This window comes from Lingula anatina, chromosome 2 (genome assembly GCF_051362555.1).
Source record: "Lingula anatina isolate TDL-2025a chromosome 2, LinAna3.0, whole genome shotgun sequence".
Classification (NCBI taxonomy): Eukaryota; Metazoa; Brachiopoda; class Lingulata; order Lingulida; family Lingulidae; genus Lingula; species Lingula anatina.
This window is the reverse complement of record NC_141768.1, coordinates 48,852,083-48,869,264: the sequence shown is the minus strand read 5'-3', so window position 1 is coordinate 48,869,264 and position 17,182 is coordinate 48,852,083. Positions and strand designations below refer to the sequence as shown.

At 39.7% G+C, this 17,182-nt stretch overlaps 2 protein-coding genes across 4 annotated transcripts; one reads left to right on the top strand and one right to left on the bottom strand.

The window, feature by feature from the left end:
- The first annotated feature begins 8 nt into the window (after positions 1-8).
- LOC106161040 (small ribosomal subunit protein mS37) lies at positions 9-6,404 on the top strand. The gene is made up of 3 exons (XM_013537872.2): positions 9-187; positions 1,584-1,702; positions 4,892-6,404. The coding sequence occupies exons 1-3, from the start codon at positions 43-45 to the stop codon at positions 4,994-4,996; spliced, it is 369 nt and encodes a 122-aa protein (XP_013393326.1). The 5' UTR covers positions 9-42; the 3' UTR covers positions 4,997-6,404.
- Positions 6,405-7,887: 1,483 nt separating this feature from the next.
- LOC106161047 (bone morphogenetic protein 7) lies at positions 7,888-17,054 on the bottom strand. 3 transcript variants are annotated; one of them, XM_013537893.2, is made up of 6 exons: positions 16,874-17,054; positions 15,956-16,468; positions 14,534-14,679; positions 12,277-12,436; positions 11,530-11,694; positions 7,888-10,612 (listed from the first exon to the last, which is right to left on the bottom strand). In XM_013537893.2, the coding sequence occupies exons 2-6, from the start codon at positions 16,278-16,280 to the stop codon at positions 10,050-10,052; spliced, it is 1,359 nt and encodes a 452-aa protein (XP_013393347.1). In that variant the 5' UTR covers positions 16,281-16,468; positions 16,874-17,054; the 3' UTR covers positions 7,888-10,049. The 3 variants fall into 3 exon arrangements, with proteins under 3 accessions (XP_013393347.1, XP_013393349.1, XP_013393348.1); XM_013537895.2 differs by having other exon boundaries at positions 16,864-17,031; XM_013537894.2 differs by lacking the exon at positions 16,874-17,054 and having other exon boundaries at positions 15,956-16,814.
- Positions 17,055-17,182: the final 128 nt, after the last annotated feature.

Sequence of the window (17,182 nt, the reverse complement as noted above, 5' to 3'; positions counted from 1 at the left end):
TATCGCATTTTACGACAAACAGCTGTGGGTACCTAATTCACAATGCCGAGGTTAACGGAGCTTAATTTTGTCAGCAGAGTCCGTAGACATATCAAACATCCTTATCAACATAAACGCCAAAAGATATTAGCGACCGGTGATGATGTAAAACAAGTTAATGAAATATCAGAAAAACAGATTAAAAAAGGTAAGTATACAAAAGAAATGTGCAGTTTGATAAGAATACTAAATACATTCTCCAACTTGGAAGTTGGGTAGCAGCAGTTTCGCCGTGTAGTGATTCAGATTCAGATACTTTATTGATAAACACCTTCACATGCAATGATGCAAGGTACAATTCATGACGGCACTGTTAACTATAACATAGCACAAACAAATAAGTAACTATATTAGTGATTATAATGTTTATATAAATGGCTATGCAAATGGATGCGTGTGACGCCTTTCATAATCAATTAACCAGGCTTGATCTACATACCCTGTCTCTGCTGACTAGTTGTGATAATGTTCAAGTTTTCTGTAGTCTCTTTTTGTAAAAAAAAAAAAAAAAAAAAAAAAAAAGTGAAGCTGGCATAACCTCCTATTTGAAATTCTTTTTGAACCTGGAGTTTCAGTTAAAAGGTACAAAGTATTTCATTGTATGCTTGCTAAGGCTTCATTCACATGCAATGTCTATTTTCTAAATTCTATTTTCTATTCGCGCTATCTTATGATCACGGTCTGTGCCCTGAATATCCCACCGCGTAATTACTGGCAGCGCGAGCCAGTTACTTATAGTAACTTATAGTAACTGGCTCGCGCTGCCAGTAATTACGCCGCGGGATATTCAGGCCACAGACCGTGATCATAAGACATACCGCAAATAGAAAATAGAATTTAGAAAATAGACATTGCATGTGAATGAAGCCTAAGACTCCTCTTCATTTTTTTCTTTTAAATCTGGAACAGCAACCAAACCACTGGACCTGGTTACATTCAGTAGCAACCAAGTGAAAAAAGTTACTGTCAATCCCTGGAACCCACTTTAATGATAACATTCTTATCATTATTAGCATGCAGGCCCATAGCCAGCAAAAAAAAAAAAAAAAAATACAGCTATGTCTTTGTGTAATGGATTTGCTGGGCCCAGTTTCATCTACACTGGATAGCGCTATCCTTTGGCTAATACTTCACTGCATGAAATTGTTATCCTCTGGACAGTTATCCTGCTGATATCGGCCATTTAAAATCATTCAGTAGCAATATCAGAGCCAAAAATAGTATCTAAAGATTAGAAATCATTATTTTACCCACAGAATAATGGTTTGAAGCTGCTACAATAGAATCTGTTTATGCTTTGGGTCTTCTACATCACATTTGAAAGAATAATTTCATGTCTTATTCATCACAATTTAAAGACTAAATCAATCTGACTGTTGATGTTTTCTGTCTTAATCACAGTTGAAAGACTTCATCTGATTGGTGATTTTTCCTGTATTTTTTATTACATTTTAAAGACAAAATCTGATTGGTGTTGTTTTCTGTCTTTTTTGCCTGATTGGAGTTTTTTTATGTAGTCTCCATTACATTTTAAAATTCTCCAGGGAGGCCTTGCCTAAGGGAGCTGACGGACATGCTAGATTGCTGGAAACTGCACGACTTTTCTGATAGTCCCTGTCAGAAAGTCATCTTTGCATACAGTGATTGTATCAAAGTAGAAAAGGTAAGTTGAACAACCTTACATAAAAATGAAGAGTGGTCAGTTTGAGTGTGTGTGTGTGTGTGTGTGTTACAGTGTGTGTATGTGTGTGTGTTACAGTGTGTGTGTATTACAGTGTGTGTGTTACAGTGTGTGTGTGTTACAGTGTGTGTATGTGTGTGTGTGTTACAGTGTGTGTGTGTGTGTATTACAGTGTGTTACGGTGGGTGGGTGGGTGGGTGTTACAGTGGGTGTGTATGTGGGTGTGTGTGTGTTACACTGGGTGGGTGGGTGGGTGGGTGTTACACTGGGTGTGTGTATGTGGGTGGGTGTGTTACAGTGGGTGGGTGTGTGTTACAGTGTGTGTATTACAGTGTGTGTGTTACAGTGGGTGTGTGTGTGTGTTACAGTGGGTGGGTGTGTCTGTGTGTGTGTGTGTGTGTGTTACAGTGGGTGGGTGGGTGTTACAGTGGGTGGGTGTGTTACAGTGGGTGTGTGTGTCTGTGTGGGCGTGTGTGTGTTACAGTGTGTGTGTGTGTGTTACAGTGGGTGGGTGTGTTACAGTGGGTGTGTGTGTCTGTGTGGGTGTGTGTGTGTTACAGTGTGTGTGTGTGTGTGTGTTACAGTGGGTGGGTGTGTTACAGTGGGTGGGTGTGTCTGTGTGTGTGTTACAGTATGTGTGTGTGTGTGTTACAGTGGGTGGGTGTGTTACAGTGGGTGGGTGTGTCTGTGTGTGTGTTACAGTATGTGTGTGTGTGTTACAGTGGGTGGGTGTGTGTTACAGTGTATGTGTGTTACAGTGGGTGGGTGGGTGTTACAGTGTATGTGTGTTACAGTGTGTATGTGGGTGTGTGTTATGTACAGTGTGTGTCACTGTGTGTGTATGTGTGTGTGCACGTGCATCTCGGTGTGTGTGTGTGCGCGCATGCATCTCGATAAGTGTGTTACAGTGTGTTTGTGCATGTCTGTACTGTAGGTATGTGTGTGTCACTGTGTATGTGTGTGTGCATGTGCGTCTCGGTGTGTATGTATGTGTCACTGTGTGTGTGTTTGTGTGTGTGTGTGTGTATAGAGACAAAGTGCTTGTGTATATTCTAATAACTGGCTGGGGTAACGCTAGCAATTTTTTTTGCTTAGCCAAATCACCACATTTTTGTCAATTTGTTATCAAAATGGTTACAATTTGGCTTAAACAAGTCAGCACTACCCCAGACTGGGGTGAGTTCATATTAGCACCAGGTATGTTTTAAACCTTTGCCTGATAGTTTGTACCTCTTTTAAAATACTTTGAGGATTTGAACCCTGTCATGATTGAAAAATCAGCACTATTGTACCATTTTAACAGAAGTTATTGGACTTTTTTTTTACATGTTTTTAGATATTTTATTTCTTCCATTGTTCCTGTGCTCATTTTTATTTAAAATTCATTAAGAAACACTGATTTGGTTGGAGGTTTTATGGTGTAAAGTGAAGGCCAAGTTCAAATATATACCTACAATTTCTCCACCCCTGTCTCAATCCTGATGTGACAGTATCTCATCCAGTGTCTTCTCTAACACAATCCAATATTGATACTATTAGGGCCAGTGTCACTAACAAAATGGACTGGGTTATGTGTGGGATATCTGACCCTTGTTGATAAACATATTTGAGTATACAAGAGATGCAGATCAATGCAGTGATGTTTATTGATGATATAAATACAAGAAACTGAATATGGAAACTGCACACACAATACATCTAAGAAGTCCAGAAAAGCACCAAATAACTTGAATTTGTGAAAAGAAAAAAATTGCTCTAAATGTGTTGCAACATTGGCTTCAGTAATTTTTTTCTAGAGTCTGTTTCACAAAATGTTCTGTGTCAAAATCGAAGCCAACACTTGGTAGATTTTTTGCTGAGTAAGATGGGTCTTTTAGTCTTCTTACCTTTCTTTTTGGCCCATTTACAAAACTCCTGAATCAAATTGTGACATTGATATTGAATAGAGTCTTTTCCACGAAATCGTGAGCATGCGCAGTTCGCGCCATTTTGTGCGGGACTGTTTCTCAGGGGGAAAGAGTAGAAGGGGCCTTCGGTACTTTTGTAGTATACCCCCCCCCTCACCCTGTAACTTTCTGTAACTTTCACTTTTCAAACAGTTTTTTACTTTTTATTGTTTATCCATGTCAAAGCTGTTGAAATAAAATGCTTTTGTAATTACCTGTGGATTTTTTATTAGTGTAAATCACGTTTAATCCAGCCCATTGAAATACAAAGTTAGAATCTTCAATTTACACCCGCAGTCAATAACTTGCCGCATTTTCGTTGGCTAACCCTAAGGTTATTTTATGTGAACAAGTAGCTCATAATAATTTCACAGAGGAAATCCAAGTATACAATGTATCAATCCTATGTTCACATAAAATAAGGTAGAGTTAGCCAACGAAAACGCAGCAAGCTGCGGTTACATTGTAAATTTTCACATTGTATTTCGATGGGGTGGATTAAACGTGATTAAAACTAATAAAAAGACCACAGGTAATTACAAAAACATTTTATTTCAACAGCTTTGACATAGGTGCAAAAGACACTGTAAAAAAAATGTTTGAAAAATGAAAGTTTCAGGAAGTTACAGGGTGGGGGGTATACTACAAAAGTACCGAATGTCCTATCTTTGCTGTCGATGAGGTACGTTTTTAGTTCTTTCATTGAAAAGTCATCAGGCACTTCTGCTAAATTTTTATTCCAACTGCTCCCATGAATGTGTTTTCGAAAAAAATCATTTGTTAACATGTTACGAAACTTTGAAAATTCAGATTGAAATGAGCACTCCTCGATATGGCGTCCGTCGTGTACACTCCACACTTTCCCCCTGAAACTTCAAATCCCGCAAAATCTTGCGTTCCCACAGATAATTTAGCGGAAGTCACGTGACCGTGGAAAAGACTCTATTTTAGTTGCTGTCCACATCACATGGCCATGTGTCGTATTATGAACATGTTCACTTTGGTGAAATGTCACTTAGCTGACATCTTACCCTATCAGGAACAATGTTACAATACTCTCATGGACACATGGACACATCTTACCCTATCAGGAACAGTGTAACAAGTGTGTATTTAGCCTGACCCTTGACCATTCACTGTCCACTGGGCTTTTATTTCTTCTTTTGGAAAAAATCACATTGGTGTGGTTTCCATATTTATATTGATGGCTTCTTCTTAATTTCAGGCAAGATTGAAAGAAGAAGAAAAAGCTGCCAAAGCCAGTTTTGTTCCCGAAGGAAGGAAACCAAGCCCTTTTCAAATAAACAGATTATTAAAGAGATATTCATAGCATTTAATTATTAGTCAAGTACATTCTCCTCTCTACATTTTGCTATGTACATGTAAATATTCATTTCCTCCCTCTTTTTACCAAGCATTGTTTTGCTTCCCTGAAGTACTATTTGAATCTAGTTGAGCTGCTCCAATTAAGAAATTGGTCATCACCAGCTCAAGGGCAAGCTTGCATTGACTGTCAGTATCAGCTTGATTAAAATTCCCAAGATCTTGTGATGAAGTCAGGATATGTCCTATTTTCGGTTTTAATCTATCACTTTAAGATAGGTGATAACACAGTTAACTAAGAACCCAGTTTCCTTAAGAAGGCATCTAAGAAACTAGGAAAGTTTGAATTATCTTGAACTCCAAAATAATTAATTTAGATGGACTTACAAATTTGATTTTCATTGGCATTTTGTTTCAATTTGTCTGTGTGACAAGTTTGAATTATAGCATTTAGTTAGTGGCTCCCATATTACCAGACAGTTAATTTGATATCCACCACCACCCTGGAGGTCAGGTGCCCCACCCTAGGGCACAGCAGGCAATGCAGGGGGGCACTAGGAGTGCACAGGCTTCAACTATTTTGGTCATTGTCTCTGCACAGTAACTGTGAAATACTCATTATATTGTTCAAAAGAGTTGCAGAGAAACAGGGCTAGCATTTAAAAGTCTTAAAGAAAGAGAGAATGATATGAATATGTTGTTAAGATGGAAGGACGATAAAGCTTTGGCAAGGACAAGGGGGCAGCTCTGTTGCTTGAAGGGGTGGTGGTGAAATCGTAAAGCAATACGGGATATTATGCAACATGCCAGTGACATTGAGGAAACAATTAAAACGACCAGTGCTGACTTCCTGCCTCCATAGCGCTGGCTAACCAAGGCACATCTGCGGTCTAAGGAGGTGAGAGTCTCCACAATAAACAGAAAACTTTCAGAACAAGACAAGTGAACCAGCACCTGTGTGATGAGGAGGTTGACTGTTGTTTTTCCATTTATCTATAGTGACATACATGAATATATACACACAAGACATAAATAGACCATTTCAACTTCATAAAGCCATGAAGAATGTTTTCTTTTGTGGTTGAGACTCAGTGTTTATAGAGGCTGCCATACCAGAGGTTATGTACTGTGGTTAATTGCTCTTAAATCTTGACATCTGCTAAGTAGTTAACTTACCAGGCAATACATTTTATGCTTTTACAGTAAACCAATACTATATCTAATGCTGTGTCAGTAGGCACTCCCTCCCCCCCACCCCCCACCCCCTCCCAGCCAGATTGGTATTTGAAAATGTACCTCTAGCTTTGCATTACATTAAAGATTTGTTTTGACCCAGGTGTACTGATACATAGCATGATTCATCATCACATGTTTAGATAATGGACTTCAAAATAAAATGGTTATACTGTTATGTAGCATTGCAGTGTGTTTTTTATGCATTACCATGAGGCTGGGAGTCAATGGCCGTGTCTTGGGTCCTATGAAACCATTCAGAATAGAAGATCAGAGTATCAACTGATCCAAGGCTCAAGTCCGCGTCAGAGTCGAGATTTAATTTCTGCCCCCTGCAGGGGCAATACGTGGGGAGGTGTGCGAGAGGCGGAGAGACCATTACAGGATTAAGCGGTTTTCCTTTCATGTAGGTCCGCCATATTTAAGCCGTGGACCAGTTAGCACTCGGATCTTCTCATTGTGAATGGAGCCTACGACTACATAACTCTATATGAAGCATTGTTCAACCACCTGTTAGCAGTAATTAGAACTGAAGAATATATATATGTTGACGTCGCCTGTTGTACCCCTTTCACCACTTCTTTGTGAATCATATTTCCCTGGCAGAGAAGTATCGCTGTTCACCTTTGGCTTAACAAAATATATTTAAGTGTAAAAAGTCTGTGAGTACTTGGAAATAAAACGCAACTTAATTTTTTTCATGAAATTGGTCATTTTACAATGCACGGGAAATCTAGTTGACTGAAGACGAGTTTGCCGTCGTGAAGAGTGGACTTTAACAGACATTTTTTAACGATGAAAAATTTCAAAAGAAAAGTTTATGTCGCAGTTCTTTGTGTTGTATATACCTTGGCATTAGAATTGTATTAATGTTTACGTTGTTAGAACAGTATCTTCGATTGTGTTAGTTGAGATTATAGGGACATTTACTCTAATAAGACGGCACTATCAACTGACGCACCCAATTTGACAAGGTTTTTGACTAAATGGAATTAGATAAAGTGTTTTTTAAAGGATTTTTTAAAGTGATTTTTAAGGTGACTGGGAGTGGAGTAAATTATTACCCAACGTCCTGACAACTGGACGCAAATGAATTTGGTAATTAATCTTTACATAGAAGAATTCGCTACAAACTCTAAATCTACTTCTGGCGTAATTGATAAGAAATCGTATATGTCCAGTTTTAAGGTAGATTTTCCATTTTATCTGTGTTTCCAAAATAAGACATCGTGAGAAAGGATTGAATTCCAAACTAAATTTTGGTTCGACGTTTTGAGAAGGGAGAGGCTGCCACTCTTCCACTTTTACAGCTTGATTCCTTCGGTGTAGGGGTGGAGAAGAAAGCGATGATGGACATTTTGTAAATATAATCTTAACGTCTAAAATTTAAAATCTCGTGCTCGTGTATCGTGTAAATAATAAACACACTGTATTAATGAACGGGTGTCAACAGTTGCCAAATATGAAAGGTCACCGAGTATTGCCCTTTTGTCCACACCTGTAACATGACATTCCGTGGCACAAAATGGGCCAGTAATAATCTATTATTTATTTTTGTCGTTACTTCTGTGTGAATAAACAAAGCAAACGTGTGCACGTTTGTTGCTGCGTTTCACAGCATCTAGCTCGAATTTGGAAACAAACCAACAAACAAGGTGACAAATGTACGCAATGAGAACATTTATTAATCGTAACATTACATTGCTTCAACAATTGTAATTATCCATTAATTGTTTAGAATCATAACAAGGGTTTGGCCTGTACACTATACACATATTACTATACACTGGTCACCTGGATGTACATACATCTATCACTATACACTGGTCACCTGCATATACATACAAACGGCACCTGATGAACGCGGGGAGGGGCCACCTGGCGTGAAGTTATGAATTTGATGAAGATATTTTCAAAATGCAAGTTTAAAATTACGCCAGATGCTAAATCAATGGAGAAAAAGAAAAAAAATGAAAGAAAGAACAAATGAAAAAACAATACTTCCCAGGAAGTGGAACTGTACATCTGGTGGTGTATTAAAAGAAACAGATTCGCAAGATATGAGTTAGATAAAAAAATTAAAATTAAGTTAAAAGTATGTTCGCAACGGTACTTTAACTACGTCAGACGCCGCATTAAAATACTTTCTAACAAGTGGAACTAGAAATTTTGTAGTGTCTTTGCACAAATAGACCCTAATATCATCAGTTTCTGAGATGGCGCTGTGTCTGCCATTGCGTTCTTTTACTGTTGCACATTTTATTTCTAGGTAGATAATATTTAATTGCACAAGATCACTTTGCCTGGACGTAAATACAGTCTGAGTACTCGCCCGGCTGACAAAAAGATTTAATTTTACGTATAATACGTTCAACAAACTTCAGCAACTTTGAACTGTTGAGGCGGATTCTTGCCACAAGATAGGGCGCTTTAATTTCCCCACAATTCTCCCTGCATTTTAGAAACTGAACATGTGTTAATAAATCCTCAAATTAAGGAAAGTGATAGCAAGCGTTCTGGCTTATAAATTTCTAATGTTTTTTTTTCTTTCTACAAATAACTCGCCTTTTGTACCTTTCTTTTCCACTGTAGTCTAAATATTGTTAGATAGATAACCTTGTTAGAGCTCGTTCAACAGACTGAACATACATGCAAAAAAGAACGCTAAATATAATAATAAAATTATTGGCGCTTTTTCGTAATTATGTTGGAAAATAATAAAAAGGATGTAAAAAAATACGTGAAACAGACTGTCGTCGCCAGACGTTTTGTGTCAATACATTAACGTGATTGAAAACTTTTGATATCACACTGCTTTTTATCTCAAGTAAGTCAATAACTGAAATTAATTAGGAAGTCAAGTCATTATCTGCACAGCATTAAAAGAAATTTGTGGTCAAGTCGTCGTTACATGTTTGACATGCTTCATTTCTCTGTCTCCTCCGACAGCCGCGCCGTCGCGTGATATTTCTGTGTCCCAGATTTACACCGGAAATAATTTACATCTATATTTACACACTTTATACACATTATATGCAGTTTAATTATATGGCTGGTTAATGAAGTCACTTTTTACCTTTGAAGTGAGTGATGCAAGTTGCAGCACAGCTGGCCAGGGCAATACGGCAGCTGCCGAAATTTGCGGGCGGACCTGACCTCTGTCACGTGACTGGGAGTGCTCCCCAGACGACAGCTTGGGCAGACGATACCAACCCAGCGCTTCCGTCGTTATCGTTAATAATACTGATATAACATCCGCCAACATGTTCCTCCCCCGCCCACGGCTTGTTTCAGTTGGGTTCATCTTTGTTGTGTTTTGTATTGACTAGTTCATCCCTAACTACATGAACACATAGAATGCCACCGCAAACCCGCTCAACTTTGGAACACTTGTCGTCATTGAAAGGTTGTTAAAAGATCATCTGGTTTTCTGTAAGCGAAAAAACTATCCTTGTGTCTCCCGGTGTCCATGGGTCATTACTTCCATTGTCGGCAATCTCAAGGTTGCCTGTAAACGATTTGTACTCCCATTCGTTGTCTTCTTAACCGGAAAATCAAAAAAGAGTTTCTTTTTAAAAAGTCACTGACATTAAAATCATAGGAAACGAGTCAATGATTATAAAGAAAGCAATGTTTCTCCTTCTGGCTGGCAATAAGCGACAAGTGCAACAGTATTACGGGGCGAATGGTGTTTTTATCGGCATAGAACTGAAATATGTGGTAATTGTGGGCGGCCAGAGGGGGTTACTTTCTCAGCCTGCTGGCGTTCTCGGCGAGTGGGAGCGGTGGCCAGCCCACAGCGTGCCCCAGGTAGATACTGAACACTATTAATGACATCCACAACTGGCCGCCACCATGTCATCGTACTGCTTCAAGATCACGTTTTCGTGATCGTCAAAGTATAATAAACTGATAGAGTAGAGTTTATTTGGCACACAACACGGCGCACCGACGTCTTTGGCCACTTTTAACGCGTGGACTATACTCTGCACTGTAGCATGGTTTGTAGGTTTTTGATTCTGCCCGAGAGGGAAGGGGCATTCACCTTTACAATGATATGCATTGTACCCTTTGGGGGATATAATCCACCCCGACCACCCGATCGCCTCGAAGTCCACGTACAGCTCGTGGCGGTCGCAAGAGTCTGTCTGTTTTCTGCGGCGTCTGAAGCCATAGTAATTCTGAGCAGCTCTTTTACTACGACCTGATGAAGTTTCTGGGTCTCCTTGCCTTTGTGTGTCTTCGGAGTCTGTTGACGATGTGTTGTCAGCTCCGAATGAATGAAAGCGTTCGTTCAGATATTGGATGGCTGCGTAGTTTTTCTGAAAGCGGCCGTCGGGTCGCCTGTGGTAAAAAGTGTATTCGTTCTGCCGCGACCCTTGTAAAAAATCTGAAAGTGAAAAAATACCCATGTTTTACTCTGCAAACGATTTTCAATACAAGTGCTTAACATGGATTCTTGATGGGTTTCTTATTTAAGGCTGACGTACTGATCTATCATTCCGTCTAACCAAGTGCCACGCCCCTTTCTCTCCCCATTTCCCGGAGATACATTAACTGGATACAGCACTTACATTAAACACCAAGTAGATCAGATATAACAGTTCTAACCGTTATATAGATACACTCTGTCGATACATGGTTTTTATATCCTTAGTGTTACGTTTTCAGTTTTTCATACCTAGGTCCACATGAACACAAGGTATCTGCTTGTATATAACCTCTTAGTTTTAAAGATGCATATCAAATTTTTAAATTATTTTCGCTAAACCCGACCAAACTGCACCATAAAGTTTCAAATAGGATAACTTTAAGAAATGCTAAGATATTGTAATATTATTTTCCAAAAATGATCTTTGCACAGAACAAGTAAATCAAATTTACGGCTACAAATTTGCAGAAGATTCAGTTTTAAAGCTTTTTCTGTTGCTCTAGAGATTAATTTCGATTTTTTTTCTATTTTTTGTGGATATTTTTTTGCATCGTGTGAAAAAATGTCAATAATAATTAAAAGACTTTACATGACATTTACTCTCACTTCATATGTTTACATATTATATCTTAAAGTATTACAAGCCACTTACTATGAATTGTTGAATTAATAAATTCACAGACAATGCTTTCCTACCGTCAAATTTTCGGCTCTTCTCAAGAGCCTTCCTCAGGACAAACTGGTCATGCGCTGATGATCTAAAGCTTGATCTAACGAAAATTTGACGGCATAGGAAAGCACTGACTGTGAAATTATTAATTCAACAATTCAGGTACATCTACCAGACTAATGAACTTTTTAAAGAAGCCACTTACTATTCTTGGCCCCAGCAATGTGGTTGAAGTACTTTCTCTTTCCCTCGTCCGTGAAAACCACCAGGATGGGCTGCTTGCTGTCGTGATGTTCACTTCTCTGGGCAAAGCGGACGTAGGTCCCGTTCAGATGGGCTCCGTCCAGAGACTTGGCGGTGACGAGGAAACCTGGGAGGAGAAATTAAACTTCTGCAATGAAGTTATATGTGACCCTTACTAGTCACTTTGCAGGGGCGGATTGAGGCTGTCTTCAGGGTCTTCCGGAAGACGGTCAAATTTCTAAGTTTACATTGATGAGTACCTAATTTTTTCTGTCGGAAGACGGTCAAAAAATGGAAGATGGATCAACAAAGATAATGTGGAAGACTCAAAAAATATCTCTGGATCCGCCCCTGAACTTTGTGTGGATTGAGGAGAAAATGGTCACCTTTTATTATAATTTCTTGGAGTTTTTTTTTTCGATTTTCAGTGATATTTTCAGTTATTCATGATATTTCATGATATTGTTTTCTTGGCATAGCGGAATTTTGCTCTCATAACAAATGAAGATTCTTGATTTTTTTTCAAAAACTACACATTTCTAACTTTTCTTCTGCTTTCATTAATACGATGTTATCTATAGGATATTATTCTACATGTTTTATTTGAAACTGATTTTAGACATATTTCTAATTTTGATACAAAAAATAATAATTAAATACAGGATGTAAGAAGGAAAGAGGTTTAAACGTATGTTTTTTTTACACGTACCGTGGTTGGTAGAGCTATTTTTGGCCCAGTCCTCGACCGCCTTTTTCACGTTGAATACCTCCCACCCGTGAGTGTGTCCGCTAAGTCGACGGGCGTCAAGCAGGCGAACCCCCTCCTCTGCGAACATATGGTTAACGTCAAGGACCTGGTATACCTTCAACTGACGACAAAACAACAACGTCAAAATGTTGAATTTTATAGCATAACTACTATCATAGACTATGTTCTTTAAGAAGATAAGGGTATTATTAATGGGCAAAATTTCCAATTCTAAATATAATAACAGTTTTGTGTGTCTGCAGCGTACGACAATTCCACCTCTAGCCCACCTACCTGGTGACAATTTAACCAACTGAGAATAAAAGAAGATGTAGCGTTCCTAACAGGCAGGAATGCTGTATTTTATAGAAGCAACGTCAGCAGACGTCAGTTGTCGCAAAGCGTCAAGAATACCATTTATCATTAATCGATTGATAGTATAATCAATCTCACTCTAGATTTTATCATTCTTTGTCCGGGAAAGTTAAAAAACACATTCTGTTTTTATCTAAATCTCTGTTCCAGGGTTAAACAGCGATGTAAAGAATTTTGAATGAAAAATAAGACGACAGAATAGATTATCCCCTGTCACACTCCGTGTGGGTTATATATACCAGAATAACGTCACATTACGTCTATTGGGGTCAGAGATACCCCCTGATTACCTGTAAATACAATATCATATTAATCCGCTCGACGGACGGTGACACTACAGGCCACAATAGACGAGTACATTAGGCAATACGAATAATAATACCCATACTGCAGTCATACATACACATACAATGTAGGGGGTACTTTAACCTGTTCACGTTTCAAAAATCTCGGAATTATATGGGTAAACCATTAATTGGCATTGCGTGGAAAGTATCTTGGAACCCCTATTTTATAAAGCGGGCACTGTTTTCATTACGCAAGCCCCCCAAACACCTGCGCTTAGCACATCTCACTGAGCGTAATCTAGAAATGATTGGTGGGACGTGGGCCAAGATATACCCGTGTTTATGAGAGTGTGTATTAATATTCTAATGGTGCACTACTAAGATCTACTTAGGGACTCTTCATTGCTCAATAACAATGTTGTACTATTAAGTTTGTTTTCGTAAACGGCAGGCTTTACTCGCCCTCACTGACCCTTCCAACCCTCCTTGGGGACGAGGTCGTCATGGACTTCATGCAGTTTTTTTCTTCCCGTTTTTAGCGATCCACCATCGGACCCCGCGTGGCTATAGTCGTGCACATAAATTGTTTCTTTACGAGGAGTATTGTTCCCCGTTTCAAGGGCCCTCTTTAGATCGACTGAACTAATTAGTCAAGTATTTGAGCTTGGTATAGAGAGCACAGGTGTGACGGCTACACGGGGATGTAAATTACCGCCGCACCTGGCCTGCCAGTTTTAATACCCTCACTGTATGCACCCAAGCAAAGAAACACTCCCAACCTACTCCTACCCGAGACCTCTAGCACCCCCCCCTCCTCCCGCACCCCCTGCCCCTGAAAGCACTAGGGACTCTCACTACATTAACAATCATATCAGATTTTTACTCCCAGTTGTTTTCTGTGAGTCGCTAACTGACAATGATCACTGATTTAATGACTTCGCTGAGATGGCGGTAATTAAATGAAGAGATCCTCAACCCCAAAGAAGAGTGGCAGGCCGACAGCAGACTGGCAGGTCCTCGAAATTAGTCAAATTTAGTCCTGATTTCGCATCGATCAAGACTGACACCGGGGGAGAGAGTCGGCTCCCGGGATTGACAATAGAAGTTTAATATGCGCAAGGAATGGCCCATGAAGTGGGCACAGGTGGCCATGTATACTTAACACTTCACTCATTCTCTGTGATTCTCACGTTTTAACCGCACTTTGTACACTAAACACATGTGCATATATAGGAATAGTGCCGAAGACACGTGGAAGGGTGTCAAAAATGTGTTTGCCGGTTTAATTTCGGCATTCTTCAAGTAATAAATGATTGTTTACCAGTTGAACCGGGGTAATATTGATGGAATTAATACGTTTATGGGAGTGTCGTATTGGGCTGACAATTCTTTTCCAGCTTGGTTCTTCATGATGTGGGGTTTATCACCGCTATGCCCTTAGATCGTACATTATCCTGTTCTTGGAGGGGCGATCGTGTTGTATCTTATTCCATATTGTTTGTTTACCGTTCCTAAAGGGTAAATACATTTAGCCAAGCATTCATTGCGCAACTTACCTCTATCAAATGGACCGCCTGTCTTGGGCGATCCTGGTTCGTCAGCCGCGGTTTCATTTTGAATAAATGAAACTCAGCCTCCAGAATTTCTTCCCCAGGTTTGATGAAAGATACATTGAAATAGTAATGAGTCTGATGACGGGTGTCTGAAAAGAAAAACTTCATATATTAATTACGATCAGCTGAGCGGGTTTGATGAATGTAGAACAAGTGTTACTGGGTGTGGCGAAGGAGTTTCTAAAAATAAAGATTAAAAACGCTAAAGGTCCCCCACCACCACACTTAATTAACTTTCTGTAAGAGAGCAAAATATCATTTCTGGATGAGTTCAAGGATATTATTTATTCATTTGACTTTGTTATGTAAACATACTGAAGTACTAAATTTAACATAGCCAACAGTGTTAATATGTAATACTAACAGCTGAATTAATTATCATTATTATTATTATTAGATATAAACCAGAGAGGATTATGTCATAATATACATTTAACTCATTATTACGGTATGCCCTGAGACTTTGGTGTAAATTATTACATATTCCCAATCAAAACACGGTTTTGTAGATCTCAGTCTAGGCAAAGCTGGGGGTTGTTTTAGAGCAGACATTTCCAACATGGGAACATGGGCCATAAACGTAAAGCTGTAACCTGATGGCTCAGCTGAAGAGCGCCGCCACGTGGAAGACGGCGTCTCTCAAGCCAGCCAGGTGCAGCACGTACAGAACCCTACATGCCGGCGTAATCGCAGCGTTTTATTTTCTCACAATTTTTTTCTCGCCTCCCTTGTCAGCAAAATGAGTGAGATTATCACGTCTTTTCATCAGTGTGGTTTTGGAGGTGGAGGAACAATATCTCGTCTATAATACCACCTTAAGTTGGGTTCAATGTGAAGCAACTGATGATCAAAGGCAGACATTGTATCTTGATTACAGGTTGTCACAACCCCTGACAACCCCGTGACAGCCCGAGAATCGCACGTATTAATGAATGCCAAAAAATGAAAATCGCTTGTTCTTTTCTCTTGCAGTAATGATGACGAATGGGACTTATTTACCTCAATTATAGACATTTTTCAAGACTGTCGGAATGTAAGACCTAGAATTCTACATAGACATCTCACGGCGTCACATGTACATAGCTTTCTTTTTTGGGGTTTGTGCGGGTTGTAAATGCTTTACATTGACTTTTTTCAGGCCTTCGACATCAAAGCGAGAACTTCAAAATGTCCATTTATCACTTCTGATTAATTTTCACGATGAACTTTTTCTTCTACGTCTTATCCGTTAACCTACCAACCTCGTCTCGTGGATAGTAGTCACACCCATTAGTGAGTCAAGCGTTCCTCCATGGAAACGTGACATTATCCTAGGCTCTTACAATATATATTTAAAAAAAACAAGCTGTAAAAGTGACTACATACCTCTATCCGGAAAACTCCGTATAACGTCGGCATTGAAGGGTTTCATCCCCTTGGTAATTCCATTAGTGTCCGCTATGGCGTTATACAGGTCTATCATGTACTGAGGTGGAGAACGGTGGTTATGATGTGGTATCGGGGGTGGGTCTATCCCAAAAACTTGTGATAACTTCTCTTTTGCTTCTTCACTAGCGAAAGGGTTTGTCTCTCCCCTTCCACCCCTCAGTTTATCCAACGGGTGGGACCGCAGAAGCGTAGGGAATCCCGAGATTAATAAGCAGACGACCAAGAAAAGCCTTATGGCGCCAAGCTGTCTGGCAGTCGCCATGCTGTCGTACAAATGCGTTCGCTCAGGTGTCGTCTAGTATCCCCAGTATCGAATCAGTCGAACAGCGGGGGCACTTGCTAATTGCAGGTGTTCCTTCAAAACCTCAGTGAGAGTCGTGGACAGGACACAATGCGACCGTTGACAATGGCGAGTTGGTTGACAAATCTCTTAGTTAGCCCTCGTGTTGCCTGTCAATGAAACACACGCTACCTCATTGTAACCAGATTAGCAGCTATGTGATTTTCACACATTGTTCCCACATTTAAGGCCACTATTTTGGGTATTTATCGTCAATTAAAGGAGCTTGCTTTCAGGTTTCATTAAAAACAAATCGGGCCACCTGCGCGCACTCGTTTTCCTCCGCCCATTGTAAGTGAACGGAGGGGTCTGCATCCACCAATGCGCTCTCACCGTTTTTTATGCCCTCTAACCAACTTTACACTGCGACAACAAAAGCCGCTTCACGCTACATAAAGCAATTAAAACTTCCTCCCCTTAAGGAGTAAAAAGATAGGTTTCCTCTCCCCCTTAATTACACAAAATATTTTGCTGTACGAATTTCCAATTACAAACAAATACATACAAAGCCCTACCAGCTAGGAATCCGAAGTCTGTTTACTCAGTGGATCTGACACACGCTCTTCCTTTTTGCTCTCCAAAAAACATGAATTAGCGCTGCACTCTCACTCTAATTTATACACTCGCTTCAACATGTCATAACAATTAAGGCATTAAATCTTCAATTCGTAAAGTATTGTCGATAAAGGTGTTGCACTTTCAGGCATAAATATTTTCACATTAAGGGAGTGGGCGGTGCTTGGTGTTGAAAACTGTCAATCATACCAGAGCGACAAAGTGATTGGAAGTGCGGCAGTGTCTAGCCATGCCTTTCTTTTTTGCAC